The sequence below is a fragment of the Ornithorhynchus anatinus genome, chromosome 7 (genome assembly GCF_004115215.2).
Source record: "Ornithorhynchus anatinus isolate Pmale09 chromosome 7, mOrnAna1.pri.v4, whole genome shotgun sequence".
NCBI classification, from domain to species: domain Eukaryota; kingdom Metazoa; phylum Chordata; class Mammalia; order Monotremata; family Ornithorhynchidae; genus Ornithorhynchus; species Ornithorhynchus anatinus.
The window spans coordinates 8,015,825-8,041,662 of record NC_041734.1 but is presented as its reverse complement, the minus strand read 5'-3'; the positions used below and the strand labels follow the sequence as shown (position 1 = coordinate 8,041,662).

Sequence of the window (25,838 nt, the reverse complement as noted above, 5' to 3'; positions counted from 1 at the left end):
TGGTGGAGCCAGGATTAGAACGCATGTCCTTCTGACTCCCATGCCTGTGCTCTATCCCCTAGGCCACAGTACCGTATGACAGAGTTGGTAGGCGTGATTCCTGTCCACAAAAGGAGCTTTCAGTGTACAGAGAGAAACAGATAGTAAAATAGATTAGGGGCTGGGGGAAAATGGTGGAGTATAAGGATATTTACAAAAGTACCGAGTGGCTGGGGTGAATATCAAAGTGCTTAGGGGGCTCACAGCCAAGTACACTGTTGATGTAGAGGGGAGGGCGGGTAAGGGAAGTAATGGGCTTAGTCTGGGCAGGCCTCTTGGAGAAGCTAATAGGAGAGCCTCAATCCAGTGCAAATACAGTCCCCCATTGGTTGCCTTTTTCTCTTTTTGGTTTCTAAACCTGATTGGCACTGGTTATATAGAAAAGAAAATCAACTGAGATCTTTCCTGAATTACCAGATCCAAGTCCCACTCTCAAGCACCTTCCTTTTCTGCTCCTCTCCGACCGGTCCCTTCCCCTCCGTCCCTCAAAAAAATACCACCATGACTACTCCTAATACTGCTCTTACTAGTCAGGCACTGAAAGGAGCAAATTAAGTCACTTCATTGATTTTGTGAGTCAAAGACCAAGGTCGAAGGTTAAGTGAGTAAAAGAAAATGGGAGCCATCTTTGCCCCGCACATCTGCATCAAGAGTCATCTCACTGTGATGAGTGAGTGGCATGGAGTGGTATCAGGACCTCCCACTAAAACCCGCTCCTGTGCAATTTGTTGTGGTCTGGTCTTGGCAAAGCAAATGTGCCCATCCTGTGAAAGGGCAAACTCACCATGTGGATGTTAGAATACGTGAGAGCCGCTATTCTCTGGTTAATGTTCTTAATTGGCTCTATGAGAATATAGTGTTAAGCAAAAGAGTGCTAAAAGACATATAGTTCCCCATAGGAGTAATAGTAAGTGCAGTAATGCATCTCCAAGAACCCCCAAATTGGCCAAAAGAACATGAGTTTATTAAAACACAGTGCTAAAAGCCCTAGTATAATTGCATAATCAACTAGAAATGTAAATATGCTCCAGAAATAAAGGATGTTGAATTATATATTTTTTTCAATGTGTAGAGCCAAGTGGCAAGGTGCTGGGACTGGAAACAGAGAAGCTATTCATTTATTCATTCAATCGTATTTATTGAATGCAGAGCACTCTACCAAAGGCTTGGAAAGTACAATTCAGCAACAAATAGAGACAGTCCCTGCCCACAAAAGGCTCACAGTCTAGAAGCGGGGAGGCAGACATCAAAACAAGTAAACAGGCATAAGTAGAATCATTATAATAGAATTACAAATATATACACTCATCATTAATAAAAATAAATAGAATTATAATTGTAAATATGTACATATATACACAAGTGCTGTGGGATGGGGAGGGAGAGCAGAGGAAAAGGGGGACTTAGTCTGGGAAGGCCTCCTGGAGGAGGCGAGCTTTCAGTAATAATAATAATGTTGGCATTTGTTAAGCACTTACTATGTGCCGAGCACTGTTCTAAGCGCTGGGGTACATACAGGGTAATCAGGTTGGCCATGTGAGGTTCACAGTCTAAATCCCCATTTTACAGATGAGGTAACTGAGGCACCGAGAAGTCAAGTGACTTGCCCAAAGTCACACAGCTGACAGGTGGCCGAGTCGGGATTGGAACCCACGACCTCTGACTCCCAAGCCCATGCTCTTTCCACTTAGCCACGCTGCTGCTTTGAAGTGTGCTAGTTTGGTGGATTTGAGGAGGGAGGGCAGTCCAGGCCAGAGGTAGGACGTGGGCCAGGGTCGATGGCGGGACAGGTGAGAACGAGGCACAGTGAGAAGGTTAGCACCAGAGGAGCGGAGTGTGCGGGCTGGGATGTAGAAGGGACGTGAGGTGGGATGGGGGGCAAGGTGATGGAGAGCTATGAAGCCAATAGTGAGGAGTTTTTGCTAGGATTCCAAATCCTAGGACTGGCTTGCTGGGTGACTCTGGGCAAGTCGTCATGTTTCTGAACCTCAATTCCTTCACCCATAAAATGGGAATAAAACAGCTTCTTTCCCTCACTCTTGGATTGTGAGCTACAAATGGGAATGGCAGGGCTTACCAAGATGCTTGACACCTAGTCGGCACTTAATGGATACCATAATGCATTGATATGTAAACACTTAATTTTCAGTGATATCTTTCATATCCTATTCATCAGGAAGGTACCTTGTGCTTACAGGCTAGATATCAGTCACTGTCTATGCTAAATAGATTTGGCATTGTCTAATGCTTAATTGAAATGGGCTTTATTCACTTGTTTCAGGTCAGTGAAAATGCTGAGATGTGAGGGTGGTTAAGCAAAATAAAAGGATTTTCTCTCACTGTCTCGAAATGAAAGAGAACTATTGGCATTAAAATTCATTAGTACTATTGGGAGAGTGCTAAAGGAAGAGTCTTGAAATGAGGAATAGGTGCATATTCTGGTTACACATGAGTGCATGCACCCACACACACACTATTTTGAAGCTGATTGTGGCTGGTAACTGATGCAGGGGGTTTATATGTTGTTGTGTGTTGTGTGTGGTTTGAGAGAGACTTCTTGTTGCGCTGCTTTCGTCACCATTTTGTCCAGGTCTCATGTTCCAGATGGGGGTGATCCATGGGAGGGATAGTGTCTCCTTCACAGTGAACATGTGAGGATCTCAACCCTTGATGAGCTGCTGTAGCTTCTGGGTGGAAGGTTTTGGAGCTGATTGTACTCTGAGCATGTCAGTCGTCCACGGAAGTATAAGCTCCATGTGATACTAATGATAACTGGTATTTATTAAGGACTTACTATGTGCTCAGCACTGTGTTAAGAGTGGGAGCTAATACAATTTGATCCTTCAGGGGCGGGGAATGTTTTGTGTCTGTTGAACTTTCCCAAGCTCTTTGTAAAATGCTGTGTTTTTTTTTTCAGTAGGTGTTCAGTAAATGCCATTACTATTAGAGACAGTCTCAGTAGCAGGGATTAGCAAAGAATTATTTTCAAACTGAGTTCATGAAGCGGAGCTTGGGTTCTTCGCTTAGTACAGGGCTCTGCACACAATAAGCACTCAATAAATATGATTGAATGAATGATCTCTGAGAGTGGCCTTTTACATGGGAGTCCTGTGAGAGCGAGGGGAACGGGTGATGGCTGAATGGGTTTCCCAACCTTGCTCTTCACCTCCAGTGATGGGTGTCAAAAATGACTCAACTCTGGCTAAACATGGCCCCTCACAGGGAAACCGAGGTCAGAAGTGTTGGGGAGATAAAGGGGAAAGGGGAGTGGGGAACGGAAGCCAGATGTGGCCAACAGGCTGACTGGGGCAAGCCATCCATTGTTTAATAACCTAGCAAGTGTGCAGAGAGAGCGCTAGCCAGTTCTTGATGTGGGTCACCGGAGTGGATTATCGTGAGGTGTTTCCATCTGCCATTTTGACCTTTAAAAAGCTCTTGTAGATGTTGGGTTTTTTTTTTTTTTTTTTACCACAAGAACCAAACAGGTGGTCAGAACCCAGCAACCTGCATCAGGAGTGGCAAAGGGAGGCGGAGAGGGGGCAATTTTTGACTCTCGCAGTTTGCCATTTCTCCTTTACGGTGTAATGCTCTCCCGGAGTGAGGCTTTCAGCATGGTGTGCTCTCAATGGAAAATCCTCCAATGTAATGACATCAAGACAAAGCCAAGATAGAGAGCTGGCATCATTATGTTTGACAGAGCAGATACAGTACTCATGCCGAAATTGAAACGATCATAACTAACCTCGTGGAAAAATGCAAACACTCAAAGGTTGTATGAAAAGGCACATAAATCAAGTTTGCAAAGTAATTCTAAGGCACTTTTTTTGGCTGTAAATTCGCTCTCCGAGAACTCATCAGCCCCGTTCTTTTCTGAATGCCGGCTTGATGGCAGGAATGATGATTCAAGTATGAGACGTTGGCAAGACTTCTCCAGTTCTGCAGAAATGTGAAAAACCAAACCTTTAGGCTCAATGTTAAAAATAGTTTCCTTTTTTTTTTTGGTATGTAACAAATGAATCTAATAGGATTGATCTAAACCATCTGTTGGTATCAAGGCAGTGAAAAGTGAAGTCACGTCTGCAAGCCTTCCGAACCGGCTCGTAGCTGCTTGTTTTGAAACAAGAAGATGGCGGCTCACTCTCCTCATTGGCTTGGGCAGTCACAGAGAACCAGGCCCCATGGTTTTCTTTCCGCCACGATGATGTTTGGGCTGGTGGGACTGCCTTTTTACAAAGGGGACTTTTTAGAGGACAGAGAGTTAATTTAATTTCAGGGCCATGTCTGGAGGGTTGGCTTTGCTTTTCCTGTAAAATCAGTACCCCCTCCCACTCAGCCTGCCTCTGAAGGACTGTCACTTCTGACAGGTTGGTCTTGCGAAACCACAACATGCAACCAGGTGTTAAAAATGGCTCAGCTCAGCAGCTCGATTGGTTTTGAAGGTGCACATGTTTTGTAATATTATCCGGAAACTGCAGATTCATTTAGACACCCGTGTTCTTCCTTTCTTGCCTTCTGAAACTCTTGGCGAGTTGAGATTTTGGTGTCTGTGGGTCACCCCTGACAGAAAAACCACTCCAGAGAAAAATGAGTTCTGTTTGAAGGTCAGTCTGACAGCAAGGCCTCCAAATGGGACCGAGTGCCTGAGTGAATTCCACCAGAGTCCATGTATCTGTTAGGTATTTAGCTTGCAATAGTGGAGCTTGGAGCTTAATAATTGTAATATTTATTGTGTTGCCTATGAGCCAAACATTGTACTAAGCCCTGGGGTAAATATGGCACGATGAGATGAACCGAACTATCCCTCAGGATGAATAAAGAACCTCAGGGCTCTGGAGATCCAGCATTCTGGGAGCTCAGAAGATAGAATTGTTTTGCTTTGCTTGTTGCTGTGTTCTGAGGTCTTGGATGAAGAAATCTGGATGTTTCTCCCCATTCTTTCAGTGACTCTTTGTGACCTCTGGTACAGCACTTGACTTTTACATAAGTCAGTTCATTTATCTGAATAATCAACGATCATAGGCTAATGAGGGCTGACTGGACCTCTTAGAGTTATGGTGAAAGGGCAGTAATATTTGTAAAGGGCTTAGAGGATTTTGGCAGGGAGGTTCCTTCTACCCTCCTCCCCCACCTTCTTTCTTTAATTAATGAATGACTTGTGCTCCCTCTAAAATGCAAAGAAAAGTCCTCTTCATTTATTGAATAGTCAGTAGTCATATTTGAGCTTCTCTTGGAGTTTAAAGTTCAGGTGTATGGGGTTGTCAGGAGAAAATGTTCTCAAACTAGAACAGAGTGGAGAACTGTCTCGACAGCACCTTCCCAGGGCACGATCCCAGAGAGCTCACCACCGAGAGAGTGCAGTCAGAAAAGTCTTATGCCTCATCGCTACCTAACATGCAAGTCTCTGAGGGGTCGCCGCCAGGCTGAGCAGTACACAGCCTGCACACTGCTCCAATCAGTCAATCGATCAGTGGGATTTACTGAACGCTTACTGTCTGCAGAACACTGCACTTAATACTTTGGAGAGTATAACACAAAAGAGTTGGTAGACAGGATTCCTGCCCTCAAGAATCTGACAGACTAGTTGGGGAGATAAGCAATAAGATAAATTACAGCTATTTGTGGTGGGGGGGTGAGAATCAACGTGCTTAAGGGGTACCCAAGTGCGTAGGTGATGCAGGAGGAAGGGGTAACAGGTGGGGAAATTCTATTTCATTCATTCAGTTGAATTTGAGGGCTTACTGTGTGCAGAACACTGTACTAAGTGCTTGGAAAATACAATTCAGCCACAAATAGAGACAATCTCATTTATTTTTATGGTATTTATTAAGCGGTTACTACGTGCCAGGCACTATACTAAGCACTGGGATACAAGTTAATCAGGTTGGACCCCATCCATGCTCCACCTGGGCCTCACAAGTCTTAATCCCTATTTTAAAGATGAGGTAACTGAGGCTGAGAGAAATGGAGTGACTTGCCCAAGGTCACAAAGCAGCCTTGTCGTGGAGCTGGGTTTAGAATCCAGGTCCTTCTGACTCCCAGGATCTTGCTCTATCCACTAGGCCATGGTACTTAATCAGAGAAGTTTCCTTGAGGAAGATGTCATTTTAGTAGGGCTTTGAAGAAAGGGAGAGTGCTCCTTCTTGCTTCTCAGCCTCCTGGGATCCTGTCCCCTCCCGTCTGTCTCCATTCCACCATCTCCTATTATTGGATCACCTCTGTGCTCCTTACTCAGTGCACATATGGATGACACACCACTGTGGTTAAATTCTGTAGCTGTCATTTTCACGTTTTAAGTTTCTGTAGTCTGCTCTCACTTAATCCATCAGAAGGGATCCCAAGAATTTGAGCAATGCCTTACTGTTCAGACCAGTGGTCTTTTTTTTTTTCACGGTATTTGTAATGTGCTTACTCTATGACAGGCACTGTTCTAAGCACTAGGGTAGCTATAAACGAAGCAGTTAGGTTGAGCATTGTCCATGTCCCACATGGGGGACAGAGTACAGAGTACTCTTAATCCCCACATTACAGGTGAGGTAACTGAGGCCCAGAGAAGTGAAGTGACTTGCCAAAGATCACACAGGAGACATGCGGCAGAGCCGGAATTAGTACCCAGATTCTCCTGACTCCTAGGCCTGTTCTCTATCCACTAGTCTAGTCTTTCCCTGATAGTGGGATGAGTGATGCTATTGGTCTTTGACATCACTTTGTATGTTTGGGAATGGCCTTTTTAAAATCCTTAAATTTCCTCTATACTCCTTAATGGACTGCTCTTGCATGAATCTATGCCAATGTTTCTTGAGCTTACTGATGTTTCCAACATGCACAACTTCCCGTGGTAACAGATTCCATATGCCGATCACCTGCTGGGCGGAGTTGAGTTTTCTACTATTTGCTTTGAACCTACTACCTTTAAGCTTCAGTAGATGCCTCCTGGTCCTTGATGGTCTGGGATTTGATGCAGAATAATTTAGTATTTGCTCCTTCCCCCTTTAGTACCCTATGGTTTATTGGTAAACATCAATCACATTCCTTTTCCGCCTCCATCTTTCCAAGGTTGTAATGGTAAAGATATTTGAGCATCCACTGGTATGATGCCCTGTATAGGACTGAAGCATCTCGGTCTTGCCAATCAGTGAATCTGGCCAGCCTTACTAAGGCGAAGTGACCAAAAAAGCCGTAGAATTTGAGATGTGGAGTCCTCACGACAGACCTGAAATTGGGCCTGGTGGGCGTGGATTCAATAGTCTATCAAAAAGTAGTATTTATTGAACAGCTACTGTGTGTAGAGCACCAAATTAAGCCCTTGAGAGAGTGCAATAGAATCTGTAGCCTCGGTTCCTTCCCTTCAGGAGTTTATAGTCTAATGAAGACTTGTTCTCCCACCGATAATAATAACAACTGTGGTATTTGTAAAGTGCTTACCATATGTCAGGCACTGTACTAAGCGCTGGGATGGATACAAGCAAATCGAGTTGGGCCCAGTGCCAGTTCCACGTGGGACTTCTCAATCCCCATTTTACAGATGAAGTATGTGAGGCTCAGAGAAGTGAAGTGACTTGCCCAAGGTCACACAGCAGACAAGTGGCAAAACCAGGAATAGGATCCATGACCTTCTGACTCCCAGGCCCGTGCTCTCTCCACTACATTTAGTCTCTCTGCGTCTGTGTAACACCACCGATGAAATGGGCTTGTGTGATCCACTTTGCCTCCTGCCACCCTCCAAGGGGTACAGAGAAGATGAAAGAGATAATGCTGGTTAAGTGCTTTGAAATCAGCATTGAGGAGTGGGACTGCTCAGTTGTAGGGGCTCCTTACACAACCTGGGCAGATTTGGGTCTAAATTCAAAAGTCAAAAGCCGGTGCCTGCTGAATCGATGAATTCTTCTGGATGAATTCACTTAAGGTTTATAGAGATGGACTGTAGCAACGGGTTTAAAATGGCTCAGTTAATGTTCTAGGATCCTCGTCGGCCCATCCCGAAGTCTGACGAGTATATTTTCCGTGGCTTTCTCGAGAACCTCTGTGGCTAATGGCCCCGAACCAGCCAGAACAGTAAGGGTTAAGATATTTCATTTGTTCTTTTGTTAAGGCAGCTCGCATCTGTTCTGACAAACTTATTTCAGCCTGATGCAACTTGAAAAGGTCGAGATTAATCCCAGAAAAAACAGAGTCATATTGGCAAGGCTAATTCAACCTGAACCACAATACGGGCTCTTTAGAGTCTGCTGTTTAACTACATAGGAATGTTATTCTTTCCTTCGCTTTCATTACTGTGCTTTGATTCTAAACTACCGGTCTTATTCCATAACAAAAATCAAGCTGCTCTTTCTTTTATAGACTTAAACAAACCAGCCCCCGGTCTGTATTTTATAGGTTTGCATCGACCCAGAATATGTACGTTTTACCAAATGGCCCATCTTCAGTCAGAGATTTCTGGATGGAAAACACAGCTCATTTTATAAAGATTAATGGCCTCCACTGTAGTTTTTGCCCAATATCTCTACTGTGTTGTCTTTATCCATTATTACGGCCATGTGCGTGGCCTGAGGAAAGAGAGTATTAATTTTGGAATCCTGACTGCGCTAACACCTTTCATCATCACTGCTAACCGTTTTTCAAACCTTTTGCCTAGAACAGTTGCAAACTGTGGTTTCTTTGTCTCCGTGAGGTGACTCACAGTAATACTACTCTCTATATGTGGGATATGTTCATCTAGCACCTCTCTAACCACCTACTGGCTTCCGGTATGGGTTATCAGCTCGCTGCCATCAGCCATGAGCTGACATTTCAGCTCTCAAAACCCCAAAAAGTGACAGGAGGAGAAAAAGACTCATTTGGCAATACTTTCCTCTTGCTGTTTGGCCCGGAGAAAGACATTCAAAGTGGTAGAAGATTGTTTAGTAACAGCTGGCAAGCACCAGGGTGTGAGTCTGATTTTCAGATATGACAGGCACTTACAGGAATGTTGCCAGATACAGCTGTTTAAAAGCTTTAATAAACAGCAAGTCAATACTAATCTTTGCCAAATTAATCTTTTTCCTGACAGCCCATCAGAGCAATTATGCTCGGGCTTATTGTAAACACACAATTGTCAAACGGTGATGCCCCAGCTTTTAAAATACTGTAGTTCTGTGCATAATCTCTCATTAGAAGCTGAATGGTTTTTTATTTCTTTCTCTTTAGAATTGTTAGCTCTTTTCTGTTCTGTTTTCCAGTCTTCTTAAAAAAAATTTTTCTATCCGCATATCAATGAAATTGCACTTTAAAACGTCTATGCGAGCAGGCTGTTAATAGAATGTGAAATAATGACGGATTCACGCTGGTGTCCGTTTGCAAGTCGTTTCTTTAATTAGGCGGCAACTCTGACAGATGTTGAAATCTAACAAGTCATTGTTTTCGGTTGCCTCCATGTTGGTGGAATAAGGATTTCATCTTTTCTACAGCTTAATCTGGTCCCGGGTCTAGAAAGTTGGAAATTCTTTCCCATATGTAGGAATGTGCCTCTCCCCTCTTCCCGGGATAAATGAGTAATCTCCTCCTTCAAGCACTCCTCTATCTGAAGGATTTGCTGTGGTAAGTTTTGCTGTGGTGTGGATTTGTTTGTGGTAGGTAGGGGTCGTTGGACCTCCGACTGCCCATTAAGAGGTAAAATGGAGAGCCATCCCCCTGCCTCTCTCTACCTCTCACCCTTTCCTTCACTATCTCTTCCTCTCTCCCCCCACCCCAAACCAGGATTGTTCCTGCTTTGTGAGGGATAATAATAATAATGTTGGTATTTGTTAAGCGCTTACTATGTGCCGAGCACTGTTCTAAGCGCTGGGGTAGATACAGGGTAATCAGTCCCACGCGGGGCTCACAGTCTTAATCCCCATTTTCCAGATGAGGTAACTGAGGCACAGAGAAGTGAAATGACTTGCCCAAAGCTGACACAGCTGACAAGCGGCGGAGCCGGGATTAGAACCTATGACCTCTGACTCCTAAGCCCGGGCTTTTTCCACCGAGCCACGGTGCTTCTCTGGATGGTTGAAGGGACGGTTGAAGGGCAGCATTGCCTGACTGAGGACACCAGAAAGACAGACAGGTTCCCTTCCATCAGCAGGATTCTTGGTCCAGGAAGATTCATCAGCCTTTTCAGATTTGCCTTGGGTTAGCTAGCTCCTTGGAACACCTTGTTTACCACCAGCCTTTTCTCTGTCCATTCTTGCTTGTCTGACCATTCCATTTTCGCTCCCTTAATTCATCCCCCTTCCCAGCCCCGCAGCACTTATGTACATCAGTAAGTTATATTATTTATACTAATGTCTGCCTCCCCTTCTAGACTGTAAGCCTGTTGAGGGCAGGGAATGTGCGTGTTAATTCCCGCTGCGCCGCTTGTGGTTCTAATCCCCGCTACACCGCTTGTCAGCTGTGTGACTTTGGGCAAGTCACTTAACTTCTCTGGGCCTCAGTCACCTCATCTGCAAAATGGGGATTAAGACTGTGAACTCCACGTGGGACAACCTGATTACCTTGTATCTTCCCCAGTGCTTAGAACAGTGCGTGGCACATAGTAAGCGCTTAACAAATACCATTATTATTATTATTGTATTCTTCCATGTGCTTAGTACAGTGCTCTGCACACAGTAAGTGCTCAGTAAATATAATTGAATGAATGGACAGTTCCTTCCTTGAGATTCCTGTGTCATTCTTTGTTTCCTGCCACAAGGGACAGTGTCTCGGGCTCTCTCAGCTTTGGAAAATAGGCGTTGACTCTAAAATTCTCCTTATTCTCTCGTTCATCTCTTTTACCTAGGATGTTTACCATTTGCCTCTCCAAGTGAAGCTCTTGGGATGAAATTGCCTTGTTTTTGTGTGTCTCATTGTGCGGTTTAGGATTAGGGTAAGTTTACCTCCATATTTTATAGGAAACAGTTTAAATTGCACTTTTGGAACTGTGTGCGTTTTCCTTGGAGGTTTTGTTTAAGTGGTTAGAACACAGAGAATACCATAATGTGCTATGGCAGTGGCTCAGTATAACCCAAGGTTGTCTCCATCAGTGGCCAAAAAATACTTAAGAGGATGATTTGGGGGTCATCCTCCCTGAAATTTCAATTGCAATTTTTATGAATGGGTCATGGAACTTTCTTGAACTTTACCCTCTTACAAGCCACCAAGGACCAGACAGCTATTTAACCCATCTCAACTTTCTGACATCCCTAATCTTTCCCTCCACGCTCCATAATGTTCTCTCTAACAACTCCAATTATGGGCCTCTTATAGTTACATTTGTCCAGTGTAGTTGAATATTAAAAAAAGATTAAATTATTGAGTGGTAAGAAGAGAGATCTTGTGTTGTCAAGAACTGGTAGGCTTTTCTTTGGGAGGCCATGTCTCTCAAAGGACCAGTCAACAGATTGGGAACCAATGGGCTCTGAGTTGTTATTTTTTGCTCCATCTCTAGCCTAATGTGCTAATCTGGCCCCAGCCTCCTCTACAAAATGAGGATACAACAACCCTCTAGGAGAGGATTCATTTGCTAGATTTTTAAGGTCTCTAAGGGCAGGGACCATGACTTCTAACTAATGAATTCTCCTAAGCACTCTGCACAGCGTTCTGCACACAGTAGACAATTGGTAACTACTGTTGATTGGCAGCTTGTGTAATAAAATAATCAGAAAATCTCTAGCAAGGAGAGTGTTATGAGCATGCTAAAGGATGATCCTTCTAAAATTAGTTCCATTTAATGCATTGTGGCTGTGCAGGAGTTCAAATGAATTGTTTTGCAAATAAAAATGACCACCCAATTCAGTTTGTCACGAACTCTTTTGGAAAATTCTCCCAGGACTTAACCTCATATGTCTCTTGAGGTAATAACCCAAATCCCCGTTGTCTCCGATCTCCCTGTAGCCTTTCTAAACATAACCCACCCTCGGCAACAGAAATTGAGCAGATAGTTGTCATCCGAATTTTGCATTCAGAGAGTTGTTCTGCTATCAGTTTAGATAAGATCTGAGGCAGGAGAATGATTTCTTTAGTTGTAGCCTTTGCCTGACAACCAGTGTCCCATCAGAATAGTCTTAATTTCTTGGATACATCAATCAGAGACTTCAGAGAACAACTCTCACCCTTAGTTATTTACGGATTTGATTAACTAAAAAGCTCTTGTTTGACTAAAATTTCCTTGATTTACCCATTCAGATTTGGATGTATATTTCCACTCTGAGATTATTTCTTTTTGCTTTCACTAAGACATCTTTTCTGTGACTCAGTTTTCTTACCTGTAAAATGGGGGTCAAAAGCTGTCTTCCTTCCCCCTTAGACTATGAGACAGCACTCAGAACAGTGCTTAGCGCTCAGAACAGTGCTTGACACAGTGTAAGCGCTTAAGAGATACCATAATCACAATAACAAAACTGGGTCTGACTTGTATTGGCTCTACTCCCGAGCTAGGCACATAGCACGAGATTAATACATAATAAGACTACTATTATTATCCTGTCAGGGGAATCATCTGGTGTCTTTCCCATCTCCCTTCCTTCCCTGCATTATCTAGCTGGGCCACTGAGGGTCTGTATCTCTGCCAACCCTACTACAGAGCTTCTGTCGGAGAGACTCAGAGCTAGGCGTAGTGGATACAGCACAGGCCTGGAAGTCATGGGTTCTAATTCCAGCTCCGCCACTTGTCTGCTGTGTGACCTTAGGCAAGTCACTTCACTTCTCTGGGTTTCAGTTCCCTCATCTGTAAAGTGGGGATTGAGACTGAGAGCACCACTTGGGACAGACACTGTGTCCAGCCCAATTTGCTGGTATCCACCCCAGCGCTTAGTACAGAACCTGGTACATAGTAAGCACTTAACAAATACTATCCTTATCATCATTACCAAGGTCCTCAAAATGATCGTCAGGACTACAAAAATGCTGCCGTCCCTTGCATCTTCTTGTGGAGGTGTCGTCTTGGTGTGTTGTCTACCTAGGCTTTGGGTCTACTTCGGCCGGGTAATGGAAGTCAAACAGTTGTTCCTACTAGAGCATGACATTTTAGAGCGCAGTTTAAATGGAATGTGATGGAATAATGGGGAACACAGTGCTATAAGACACCTGTGAATTGGTTATAAAGCAATGCAACTCTGTAGGAATGCTTGTCTCAAGCAGAATCAAAGACTTGCTTAGCAGCACTTCTCAGTAGCACGTTAGCATTAGAGGGAGAAAATTGTAATGTTCTTAGCCCTGTTTACTGGAAACTGGACTTGAAGGTGTTGCAAGCTGGTTCCCAGGGCTGCCATAATGAACTACATAGACGTGTCTGAGATGGCAGATTGCCTGAATCAAGCTATTGTTGTTTTACACGGCTTTCTTGGATTTCGCCTGTTGTGACCAAAGCCATGCGCTATTTCAACTGTTTTTGAACCAACTTTTTTGGAAACCCTCATTTCTCATTGAAGCAATGGTAATGCATTCAGATTTCTTGGTAACAAGAGGGTTTTGTAGCAGGATTGCCAGTACAGACAGTTTTCAGATTTAGGATTCAGTGTGTCCCCGAAAATTGTGTCTTAAAATAAAACATTGCTAGGCACTAATTTTCTCAGAGGAATAATTATGAACGGGAGATTGGTTCTTGAATTTAGTGGATACCTTATTGTTGCCAAAATTAACCAGAACTGGGTACTGAATTATAGGTGACTACTAAAGTTATATTAGTGTACTTCTAGCGAGTCACCCAGAGAGAGTCCACACTAGGGTAGCCGACTTTCACATAATCAGACGTGCAACGGGCCTCCATATTACTACTACTAGTGATAGTATTTGTTAAGCGCTTACTATGAGCAAGTCACTGTACTAAGCACCGGGGTGGATACAAGCAAATCGAGTTTGACCCAGTCCCTGTCCCATGTGGGGTTAAGAGTCTCAAGTCACCCCTCCCTCACCTGTCCCTAGCCTGTTCTGTCCCCTCCTTGCCCTTTGAAAACCTTCTCCCCTTTTCCTTTCCTCATCAGGGATTTTAAAATGACTTCTCCATTTTCTCACGACCCCCAGGCGGCACTCTCATCCTCAGAGGTAGTGCCTTAAAGGAGGCTAGCCGACGTATTGTAGGACTGAACTAGAGTGGACATTTATGAATCTTGTAGTGTTGACTGTCCTAACTTGAACCGTCTCACGCTGAAGACTTCTAGAACTTGCCTCGCATCACAGATGCCTCCTGTTCCAGGAGCCCTGTGCCACAGCGCTCGGTACAGTGCTCTGCAAACAGTAAGCCCTCAATAATGCCAGTGCCACCCTCTTTTGTGAATGGGCTTCTTGGGGGAAATTTCAAAGGGGCCTTAGGGAATATTCTTGTTTCCGTCTGCTCCGTCCTGCCTTGTCCTTCCAGAACCACTTGATAACCAGATAGTGATAGGTTCACACAGGATACATACTTTTATTCACGATGTATTTTCTTTTATTTACATTTGTTTTAACTGTATTTGGTATGTTGCTCAGATACTGAATTTTAACATATTTTTTTTCTCCTCTGGCTGTACACCTGCTCTAGAAAAGATGTAAACATAGTGCTTTCCTGTAAAAACTGCCTGTCACAGTCAGAACAGAGTGTTCTGCTCCCAGTAATTACTTTCTAATTTTGGAATTAATGCGAGTGAAAATTTTACTTTATCATAATATAATAAATAAAAGACATTAGGTAATTAGTAGTGCTGGTATATTACTAAAATACTAAACAGACAAACAATAAGCTGTGAACTTAATCACATGAGTTCTTATACAGTTTCAAGACAGGAAAATTAGAGCTCTCAGCTACAGTCATTTTAATAATCACATCGGATCTGCATTATTTATTAGTTATTACATGCTCAAGTGATTCAAGGTTGTACAATGCCTAAAATCATTCCAAAGCAAGCATACCTTTTTGTCTTTTGAATTCTGACTGGATTACACAAAGCATATATTGGTATTTAGTTAAATCGTTAACTTTATTTCACACGCATGAGAGAGACATCATCCATGCCCTTGATTAATTACCCACTAGAATAGCTTCCTGGATACAATCCCCTGAAAGGGGCTGGCTTTGCTAGCTCACTTGATCTCAAAGCCACTCAAACCTTCAACGGAGTCTCACCGCCTCCTCGCCCAGATGCGGAACATCTTTCCAAAGGCCACAGGACATCCCGAGGGGAGAGAGGGGAGGGGAGGAGGATGCTCTAGTAGTAATAGTATTTACTAAGTGCCTACTGTGTGCAATGCACTGGGCTGAGCGCTGGGAAAGAAGTGCACAGATGAGATATAGACACAGTTCCCAGCCCCCAAGGGGCTCACAAGTGAAGAGTAAAGGAAGTGAGAGGAGGTACAGGGGGAGAGCAAAGGCCAGCATGGTGGAGTTACCCCATTTGGGGGTCTGTTTTCAGTCTTTTCCCCCCACTGTCTAATTATCTTTTAATGGAGGGTGCATCTAAACAGTTCCATTTCCTCCTTCACTCCCTCCTATGTCACTCAGTTGTTCTATGCCATCTGGATTTCTACTGAAGGCAGCTGGAGAAACTGTAGCCTTGTCAGACTCTTTCAAAAAAAAAAAAATTTACCTTATTGGCTAAAACCGACTGAGATCCATGAAGCAACTCTCTACAGATGAGGGACCTTTTGTTTCTGTTGGTTCGATTCCTGCCCGTGTGTTAGTTGAGGGTAATTCCCTGTTACACTGTAATGAGAGGGGAAGCTCTTTTCCTTTAGAATCAACTGAAGAAATGCAGAAATAAGATGGGTTACTTTCATTGGCTGCTAAATGAAAAGCAGGTTTGGCTTTATTCATGTCACTGTAAAAACTAAATCATAAAGTATTCACACCAGGTGTGAATATTTTTTTTTTTGCCAGCAAAAGTTAAAACATCAAAGAAACCCTCTTTAAAATGCTAACAAATTTACTTACAAACACCTATATTTATTATTTCATAAATAGGCCCAACAGGTTCCATAAAAAAGATTAAATACAGACACAGTATGAAGAAACAATAATACAGAGCCATATGTAAAGGTTATAATTTAGCTGTTTCCAATCTGTTTCTGCATCTAATAAAATACCAGGTAAGCATTTGGCAGTTTTATACATAAAAGGACTTAAATGACATTTACTAACCATTACACAAAAAGTGATACAAAAGAAAGCATTTTTTTTTTCCTCTGCAGTACAAAATAAATGTGTTTGCACTTCCCCCAACACTATTTTGGTCTGCCCAATGAGACAAAGCCAATTTGTTTTAAAATCAAAATCATTTGGGAACATCTTTTTTTCCAAATACTTTGAAAATATAGAACTATTAGCCAGTTGTTTTAAAAATGAAGTAAAAATATGAATGTTTGCCAATTTAACCCCTGTCGTGAAATCAATAAACTGGTGTGAGCCAGTTTCCAATTACAATTTAGCTACAAAAACATTCACATTTTTATACTCTAGGAGAGTGTAACATAGAGGCTATTTACAAACTTGCTATGACTGCTACATCAAGCCATTTAAAAAGTCTTTAGTAGTTTCATATAAACACCCATTATGAAAACCAATGGAAAATCCAGGACTTTTATCCAAGACATCTACAGTTGCTAAGGCAGTTACTAGCGCAGCACTTCACAGCAAAAAAAAAAAAAAAAACCAACATAAAATCTGAATGGTCCAAGTTTCCTTCAGGGAAGAAGAAAAAACAATGTCCGTAAAGGATTTCAGGAAAAAAAAATCAAACAATAAAGAAAGAAGCATGACTATCTTTTTCCAGAGTGGGTGACCCACAAGCTCAAATAGTCCTAAGTGCTTAGCAACTTGTATTTTCTAATAAAATGCAGAACTGCCTTGGTGGCACAAAGCAATCCATGATGAAACGACTTCCCTGCATTCCTCAGTGGAAAGAAGAGGTTTTTCCAATTTTCAGGTAAGGTACAATGCTTTGTCTCTCTGCATGCCCCTGCCAGGAAATAAGAACAAACACACACCAGTGCTTTTTAACTAACAGAGGGCTATTTGACATTTCCGCCTACTGTCGTTGCTTCCATCCCACAAATAAGGGAATGGCCTGGCTGCCACTGGCAAAGGCCTCTGGGTCAGCCAATGGGAACTGATGATAGCAATCACCGTGGCATTTGTGAAGCGTTGACTATGTGTCAAGCACTGTACTAGGCGCTGGGGTACATACAAGACAATTAGGTCCCACCTAGGGCCTGCAGTGGGGAGAACAGGTATTGAATTTCCACTCTGCAGATGAGGGAACCGAGGCACAGAGAAGTTAAGTGACTTGTCATATGGCAGGTGAGCGGCAGAGAACTCAGGTCCTCCGACTCCCAGGCCCTTGCTCTTTCCACTCGACCACGCTACTTCCCTTTCTTAATGGAGGAGACATCGACGTGCTCAGTGATTTCTTGAGATGCTCTTTATGGCACCTGGGTGTTGTGGAGCTCTTTCTAGCTAAGGAACCTCCCCCCACCCCCAAATCCCAGCTTATCTTTTAGAAATCAGTAGTAAAATAGACAAGGCAGTGTTCCATTCCACCCAAAATAGGCCACTGCACTTATGTCATGAGGGGCGTTCGACACAAGATGGCATTCACCAGCTGCTTACCCATTACTACAGTAGTCGTGATTCCAGTCCACAGTCTGTGCTGGAGGATTTCTGCACCCTGAGCGCACGAACTCCATTGCTTGGGTAACAACTTGTGCAGCCGTAGATGTGGGGTTGATAATCGTCTGATAGTCAGGCTGGAGAGTAAATCCCTGCGAGAGCAACGAAATCCAGAAAACGCTAGCATCAAAGCCACGTTAAAAAAAAAAAATGATCGCCAAAGGACATTTTAGTAAAAATAGAGCCACTTTCTTTTACGTGTCCAGATTGACATTAGAAAGATCCGGAAATTTTAAATTTGGGAGAAAAGAGAGAGTGTGTGCTCTCCCCTCTGGGCCTTTCCTCGATTTGAAAACTCATAAGATAACATACAGTAATAGAGACCTAATGGCGGAGTTAGAGAAACAATTTAAAATAAAGGCCAACTCAATCAAATGGAGGATGTGGGGAGTCGGGGGTGGTTTTTTCCTTTCGATGAAAACTAGGGATACACTAGAGGTTCATCCCCAGAATATGCAACAGAATCTCTCTGAAGGGTGCAGGCAGCAGGTGGCTGAGTGTTTTATTAGACTACACCTATTCACATATTGTTCTCAAACCCTTTTTCTTCATTCAATCACAAAGGGACCATCTGCTTCTTCTTTTATTTGTACTTCTCTCTCAACTCAAAATTCAACCGAAGCCTTTTAACAGCTTTTGGACTAATGCAAGGAAAGAGACTCAAAACAACATGCTCTTGGAAACAATGGAGAGAGGAAAAAATAAACAGAACAAATATTTTTTAACTGAAATGCCTATTAAGCACCTCGGAATGATTAGACTGTGGGCAGATTTTCAATTTAGGAGCAGGGTAAAGGGGCTCTTTCAATCTCAAGGTTTTATTGGAAATTCAAGGATGGTGTTTCTTGGTTTAGTAAACTAGAAGGGGCAGGGAAACAAAAGCCATCAGGCTGAAGATGATTTCCAGTTTCTACGAAGAAACCAGCCAAAATTTCCAAGGCACAAGTAAATATACTGCAGTTGTCTTTAACTCTGTCGTGCAATTACTGAAAACCTGGAGAAGTTGGAAGAGTTGATATTCTGGTGGTTTCTTTATTTTTCAACTCAGTTCGAGAATCAGACATGTTTCTCAGGCTTTTATTCACGTTTCCTGCCTTGTGGTCCAGAGATGTGCATGTGTGCATGGGCCCTACAATCAAATCCTCTATAAAATGACACATCGTTAGTCCCATTCTCCCTTCTTATATTAGGAAATTACTGAGGCTGATTTTCTAATTTTGTTGCCCAAAAGCCAAATGACAGGAACATTGTCAATTCTGGGTTCGCAAATGGATTCTTGTAGAATCTTCAGTTTGGGCTAGGAGGTACCAAGTGACCTTTGGAAGGGAGGGAGACAAGGAGGATTTAATTGGTTATTTAATCTTCTCGTCCTTCCAGTAATTCTTGCCCCACAGACCCCATCAGTACATGGATTCTGCACTGATTTCAACAGGAAGGCTGTTTCTCCGTCTAAAGTACGTCCTTCTTTGCCGAGCATGGCTTCGACTCTTGTGCTCTCTCCTGGCACACCTGTCTTTGACCTGTCTCCTGCTCCTTTGCTGTTTGTTTTAGACTGTAAGCTCTTGGAAGGTAGGGATTGTGCTGTTTTCTGTAATGTGCCACGCATAACTGCTTATGTGGAGATGCCACTTAATGCCAACTGATCAGGGGTATCAGAAGTGAGTGTGAAAATCTTGGGGCTCTCCTCTCCACAGAGGAGTCAGATGACAAAAATCATCTAAAATAAAACTAGTGGAAACAGTGTCCTCATTTAGCAAAAGGTATGGAACTGAGAAGCAGTGTGGCCTAGGAACCAGAGGACCTGTGTTCTAATCCCAGCTCTGCCTCTTGCCTGCTAGGCAAACTTAGGCAAGTCGGTGACTTCTCTGTGCCTCAATTTCCTCAACAGCAAAATGGGGGGATTTAACACCGGTTCCCCTCCCCAGTCAGACTGTGAGCATGGGACAGGGACTGCGTCCGACCTTGAATCTATCCCAGTCCTTAGAACGGTGCTTGCCCTGTAGGAAGTGCTTAACAATTATCAAAAAAACTTCACAGAAAGCATGGTCTTTTACCATCTCATACATTTCACTCTGGAAAACTCTAATTCCATTGAGTCCTTCCTAAACCCAATATCTCCAGTTTGCATTGTTCAAAATGGGTATTGCCTGGATAGGCAGATGATGTAAAAATCAGAGCACTGTATTGTAATGATGGGCTAAGCTTTAAAAGTACTAATGAATATCAACCGCAGTACCTAGGAGATTCCAGGAAGATAAGGGACAAAACTATGAGGCAAAATAGTCATTATTCTAACGTTTTTCAAGTAAACCCTGGAATAGCTTTCGGAACACTATTTGAAGATTTACTGATATTAGGCACGTTAGTATCTGCTACAATGATGTCAAAAGAGTTAGAAAAATGAACGCTTGGAGATCTAATTAAGCAATGCTGGGTGTTTGGCATCATGGTGCTCAAGAGAAAATTGCCAACTCTTTCGCGACATGCTTAGAATTTCAAACGTCATCTTCCGGTGCCAGATTGAAATAAAAATTGGGAACTTGATAAAGATTAATTTGATGTCAGAAGGGACATTTGCTCTTTAATTAGATTTCTGTAGCCCTAGCTTCTGCGTTGTGGCATTGTAGCAAGTCTTAAAAAGCCTGTAGCACCACTAAACAGGGATCCTCATCTCCACACTTTACTGGGAACTAATTTCATTTCCTGCCTGTCTGGAGAGGTATTTTCAACAGGCATCAGTGTTTTTGTCTTCACAACTGATTTATTCATCAATCTCAATGTGAGTTTTTCTTTTTTTAAAAAAAACCCTTTAAATTACATCCAAATCCTAAAGCACCTGTTTATTACACAAGGAAATTGAAAATCTGTCTGTGTGATATCAAACAAAGATTTTTCCTTAAGGTTATAAAGGAAGTTGACAGATATTAATGCTTTTTTTTTCTCTTGACCTCATTCGACGATACTGTGTGGCAGGAAGAGGAGAAATCTGGACAGATAAAGCAGGTCTGAGGGTTGACTGTGTAAAATATATACTAGAACAAATGAGACTATTATTCCTGGTGGACTTATGCAATCACTCTGGAGTACACATTCATTTTCTACGGGAAAAACAAACCAAGGTACACTGCAACCGGAGTCGTTATTTCAAAAATGGCAGAGACACAGACTTCCTGCTTTTGCTTTGAACAGGCTATGCGCATGGCCTCCATTCCCAAGAATATGAACCTGTTTCAGGAGAGAGATGCTGTGACTCTGAGGTTGAGCAGCCTCAGGGAAGGGGTTTGTGTGGATGTGACCCGAGATTCTGGACTGGCATGGTGCAGTCCAGATCAAGGATGCAGTGGCTGGTTTCGAGATGAAGCTTTGTAGGAGCATGAGACAAGAAGGCAAAAACAGTACTGGGCATTGCAAACAGGGACCTTAGAACTGCAAGAGACACACTGCGTGGCTCAGTGGAAAGAGCACGGGCTTTGGAGTCAGAGGTCATGAGTTCGAATCCCAGCTCTGCCACTTGTCAGCTGTGTGACTGTGGGCAAGTCACTTCACTTCTCTGGGCCTCAGTTACCTCATCTGTAAAATGGGGATTAAGACTGTGAGCCCCATGTGGGACAACCTGATTCCCCTATGTCTACCCCAGCGCTTAGAACAGTGCTCTGCACATAGTAAGCGCTTAACAAATACCAACATTATTACTATTACACTGTGGGTCCCACACTGGTGTGCTAGAGAGTTATACTGACACACACACAACTCCCCGCCCCCCATGGGTGAACTTTAATGATGATAATAATTGACTATGATGGTATTTGTTAAGCGCTTACTTCTATGAGTATGAAAGACACACATCCACACCCTTACCTAAACCCCTCTCCCCAGCCCCAGACAAGCAGATGAGGTGCTTTTAGAAAGGCAGAAGTAAAATATTTCACTTTTGAAATATTTCTGAATTAGAAAACGCCTGAATCAAGCTGACAATTTTAAGGTATTAGTTCATCCATCTCTCTGCTTCAAGCAGGTTCACAGTCAGCTACCTCAGGTGGTGATTGGCCCTATTTTTAAAGACTCTCCTCCACCCTGCTTACCCAAGAACTTATTCTAAGATTTAACTTTTACACCTAACTTAAATCCATCATGTTGCAATTGCTATAGACCAACTGGGCATTATCTTCTCTGTTAGAGCCCTTCATAGGAGAGTTAACAGAACCAATTTCATCAAAATTGCCCTATTTTTCTCAGATAATATGCTAATTGGATGAGCAAGTCACTTCAGCTCATTGGGGGGTCTCTGCCTTAAAGCACCTCCAAAGTACTTTCAATTTTCACCAACATGTACAATTAACTTGTGAACTGTTTTAGAATCATTAAGATATCAGACCTGCCCCCTTTTCAGCAGGTTAAACTGTAATAATATCAGATTGGAGTCGGAATCTGACCCTGAGCTTCACCGGGCTCATTAGTTTCGGTGTGGACACAATTTGCCTCTGACAAGCCTGTTGTGAGATCACTTAATGTCCCTTAATCCTCTTCTCTCTTGCAGGGAGGAAGTTGGTTTTGCTAATGGGGTAAGACATATATAGATGGGCAGAAGTGGCAAACATTATTCTTTCTCGGTCCTCCCCATCCCAACCCCTGCCTCGAGGGTGGAGGCCGCAAAGAACAGAGAGAGTATTTGCCTTGACAGTGATTTGATCTGAAAGTCATTTACAAATCTCAAGGGACACAGGTTTCCCAGACAAGACACTGCATGAGGCATGATGGGATAGGTAAGGGTAGCCCTGGAGGTCTATGTCTAAATGCTTAACTCAATCAGTTTGCATTGACTCACACTTCATTCTATCACCTAGGAAAAGAGGTGATCAGAAGTAAAGGGACATGGAATTAAGGTGAAAAAAAGCTACTAGATATACTTGATTATTTACCTTGTCAAAGTGAGCGAGGGAAGGCTGTGGCTACCATTTGGATTTAAACCCATACTCATTTAGATAAATAGACTGGCTGGTAAATTTGATAACCCAAGTTGGAAACTAGGACAACTTTGCATAAGGTGAAAAAACACATTCTGAAATCCTAAAATTTTGTCATTCTACAGAGGTGTACAGACTGGTAGTATATACGAGCAATCAATTTAAGCTTTGCTAAGTTTTTCTGCTTCCCCTAAAACATCAAGTTTTGATCTGTAGACAGCCATCTCTCTGACTTCATTTGAAATTGTGGATTCCAAAGGGCTGACTGACTGGCTCTGTAGAAGAATAGAGGTATTTTCTGGGACTAGTTAAATGAAGACTCAAGAAACCCAAAGGCAGAGGCGTGTATGCATGCCCTTTGATTATTAAAAAGACTATTTGTCTTTTTGTGAAGTAGCCATTCATGACTTTCTCTACCGCCAGATTGTCCACTCATGCTCTTTGACTCAACGGGAAATCATGTGTGTCCATCTGTAATGTGGATACTTTGAAAATAAAGTGAAAGATTTTCAAATCTTGAGGTTTATTTGCCAAGTTTGGACGGGCTGAAGGCCCTCGACTCGAGGGAGTTTCCTCCCCAGTTAAAACCCTTTATATCTTTACATTATATACATTTAAAAATTCTTATAAATTACTCATATTAATGCCTCTCTCCCCCTCTAGACTATAAGCTCATTATGGGCAGGAAACGTGTCTGCTAATTATGTTGAATTATGCTCTCCCAAGCGCTTAGTACAGTGCTCTGAACACAGTAAGAACCAGTGATTGACAGATTAAACCTGATCATCCCCAAGAATGGCCTGTTCTGAGTTAGGAGGAATCACAATTCCAGTTCCTTCAAATGGTGTGTTGGTAATGCTCAACATTTCCTTTGTCCCCCAAATTATATCCCAGTACTGTATTCATCTTGGAAGATCTAGTGGAAATTAATTCTAGATGGAAACTTGCCCAATTGGGCAGCCATTAGAGACATGACCCAAAGCCTAATTTTTCAGTAAAAAAATATCACTATTCATTGAATCTTACAATGGGTTCCTTTCTGAGCTGTGGTGCTTAAGGACTTCATGTCAAACGGCAGGGACTGTCTCTATCTGTTGCCGACTTGTTCATTCCAAGCGCTTATACAGTGCTCTGCACATAGTAAGCGCTCAATAAATACTATTGAATGAATGAATGAACTTCAGAAACTTGGAGCATATTACACGTGGGTGAAGAACTAAGATTTTGCCCATTGGTTCATAGCTATGGTGAACCATCAGAGCTGTATTAGGGCTTAGCCTGGCAGGGGCATAGACTAGTCTCTGTCAGTTGGGTGACTCAAATGGAGTTGGAACTGGATTGGGTTAGATGGGCTGGCTGGGTTTGAACGGCCCCCTAGCTTTTACGGTTGCCTGTTCTGGGGGTTTTGTGCCAGGCACAGTGGTAACTACTACATCTGAACGTGCTCCCCAAAAGTGAGTGGTCGATCACTTCCATCTTGAGGGGATTATGGGAAGATCCTGATTCAGGATCTTCTGATGTCTGTGAGACTGAAAATAAACCCCACTCAAGAGAGGAAGCAATAGTGACCAGAATCCTTCTACCCGAGGGAAGCTAGCTCTAGTGGGCTATACCAGTTTGCTGTTTTGTTGACCTAAGGTTTTTGCAAGAAAATAAGAGTAACTGTGGCATTTGTTAAGGGCTTACTATATGCTAAACACTGGGGGAGATACAACATAGATCAGATTCAGTGTCCTGTCCCACAAGAGGGTTAAAGATCTAACATGGAGAGAGAACAGGAATTTAACCCCCATTTTATAGTTGAGGAAGCTGAGGCACAGAGAAGTTGAGTGACTTCCCCAAGATCACACAGCAGGCCAGTACCAGAGCCAGTTTAGAAACCAGGATTAGGTTACTGGTTAGTTGATTTTTGATGAATTAAGGCTGCCTAGAATGTGTCATCCATTAAATAATCAGTGTTCAATTTGAGGCCATTTGTGATGCAACTGAAAGGCATCGGGAAGAACTATTTTGGAATAACTCAGTTCCTAGCAGGTAGCAAGTCACTGGGGTTTATGATGGTAAATTTTTCTCACTAGAAAAATGTAAATCAAAGAAATAGTATGAAAAAATATACAGTGATCATGAAAGGAAACAACAAAATCAATTCCCGTGGTCATACGATGTGCCTCACACCCATCGGCTGGAAAGTGAACTTTTCCAGACATCAAAATGTAGTTTTTACTGAATGTCCAAGAAGGAAGAAATCTCCTTTATTCAGTTTTCATCTAGATTGTGCTCCTTGGCAACACCCTTTGTGGTTATAGTGACATCATGTGGAAGAAAAACAACAAAATTGCAGAAGAGAAAGCGTTGCCTATCACATTCAGAAGCAAATACACAATATCTCTGTTTAAAAGCACTCCGTAAATACCACTGACTGAATAAGGAGCCAGTTATCTACACTGGGTCTTGAGGAAACAATGTTGACACTTACTTGCTGCATTGTTGGTGAATGTAAGGCAGACTGGACCGGCATCGGTAGTTGGTTTCCAATTGGCTGCTGCATTGTAATTGGCTGGTGTTGCTGTATGTTGAGGTGTTGGTGAAGAGGCGGGCTGATTTGAAGGGGAGGAGGAGGAGGAGACACAGCCATGTTGGCTATAGAAACAGTCACTGGCATTTGGTTGTTGGGCTTGGGGGCTATATTCCTGGGGAGACTGGGGTGCATGGCAGTGATGTGAGGATTAATCCCTGTTTGTTGATGGTAGTGGGAATTAAGATAGAGTGCCGAGTGAGCTTGGGCGGGCGCGTGGAACACTGACTGTTTGGAATTGATCAGCTGAGGGGGCTGAGATGCCTTAACGTCCACTGGTTCACTGTAGCTCTGTTGAGAAAACAGAAGAAAAATAGCGATTATAGACATATGTATGTATCTATATATACACACACACTAATATAGCTATATATATATATTCACACAGTTATTGAGTTGTACTTTCAAGAGGCTTCATATTATTGCACTAATGTGCTACTTCAACGTGGCTCAGTGGAAAGAGCCCGGGCTTGGGAGTCAGAGGTCATGGGTTTGAATCCCGGCTCTGCCACTTGTCAGCTGTGTGACTGTGGGCAAGTCACTTAACTTCTCTGTGCCTCAGTTACCTCATCCGTAAAATGGGGATTAACTGTGAGCCTCATGTGGACAACCTGATACCCTGTATCTATCC

At 42.8% G+C, this 25,838-nt stretch overlaps 1 protein-coding gene across 3 annotated transcripts in view; it reads right to left on the bottom strand.

Moving 5' to 3' along the window:
• Positions 1-14,410: 14,410 nt before the first annotated feature.
• The window catches only part of TOX (thymocyte selection associated high mobility group box), a 404,763-nt gene continuing 393,335 nt past the window's right edge, over positions 14,411-25,838 (bottom strand). For all 3 annotated transcript variants that reach the window (XM_029069417.2, XM_029069419.2, XM_001513508.5), the window contains 3 exons: positions 25,109-25,498; positions 17,609-17,760; positions 14,411-16,958 (listed from right to left, as the gene is read on the bottom strand). In XM_029069417.2, coding sequence (XP_028925250.1) covers positions 16,922-16,958; positions 17,609-17,760; positions 25,109-25,498 — 579 coding nt within the window. In that variant the 3' untranslated portion in view covers positions 14,411-16,921. The remainder of the gene's footprint in view (positions 16,959-17,608; positions 17,761-25,108; positions 25,499-25,838) is intronic.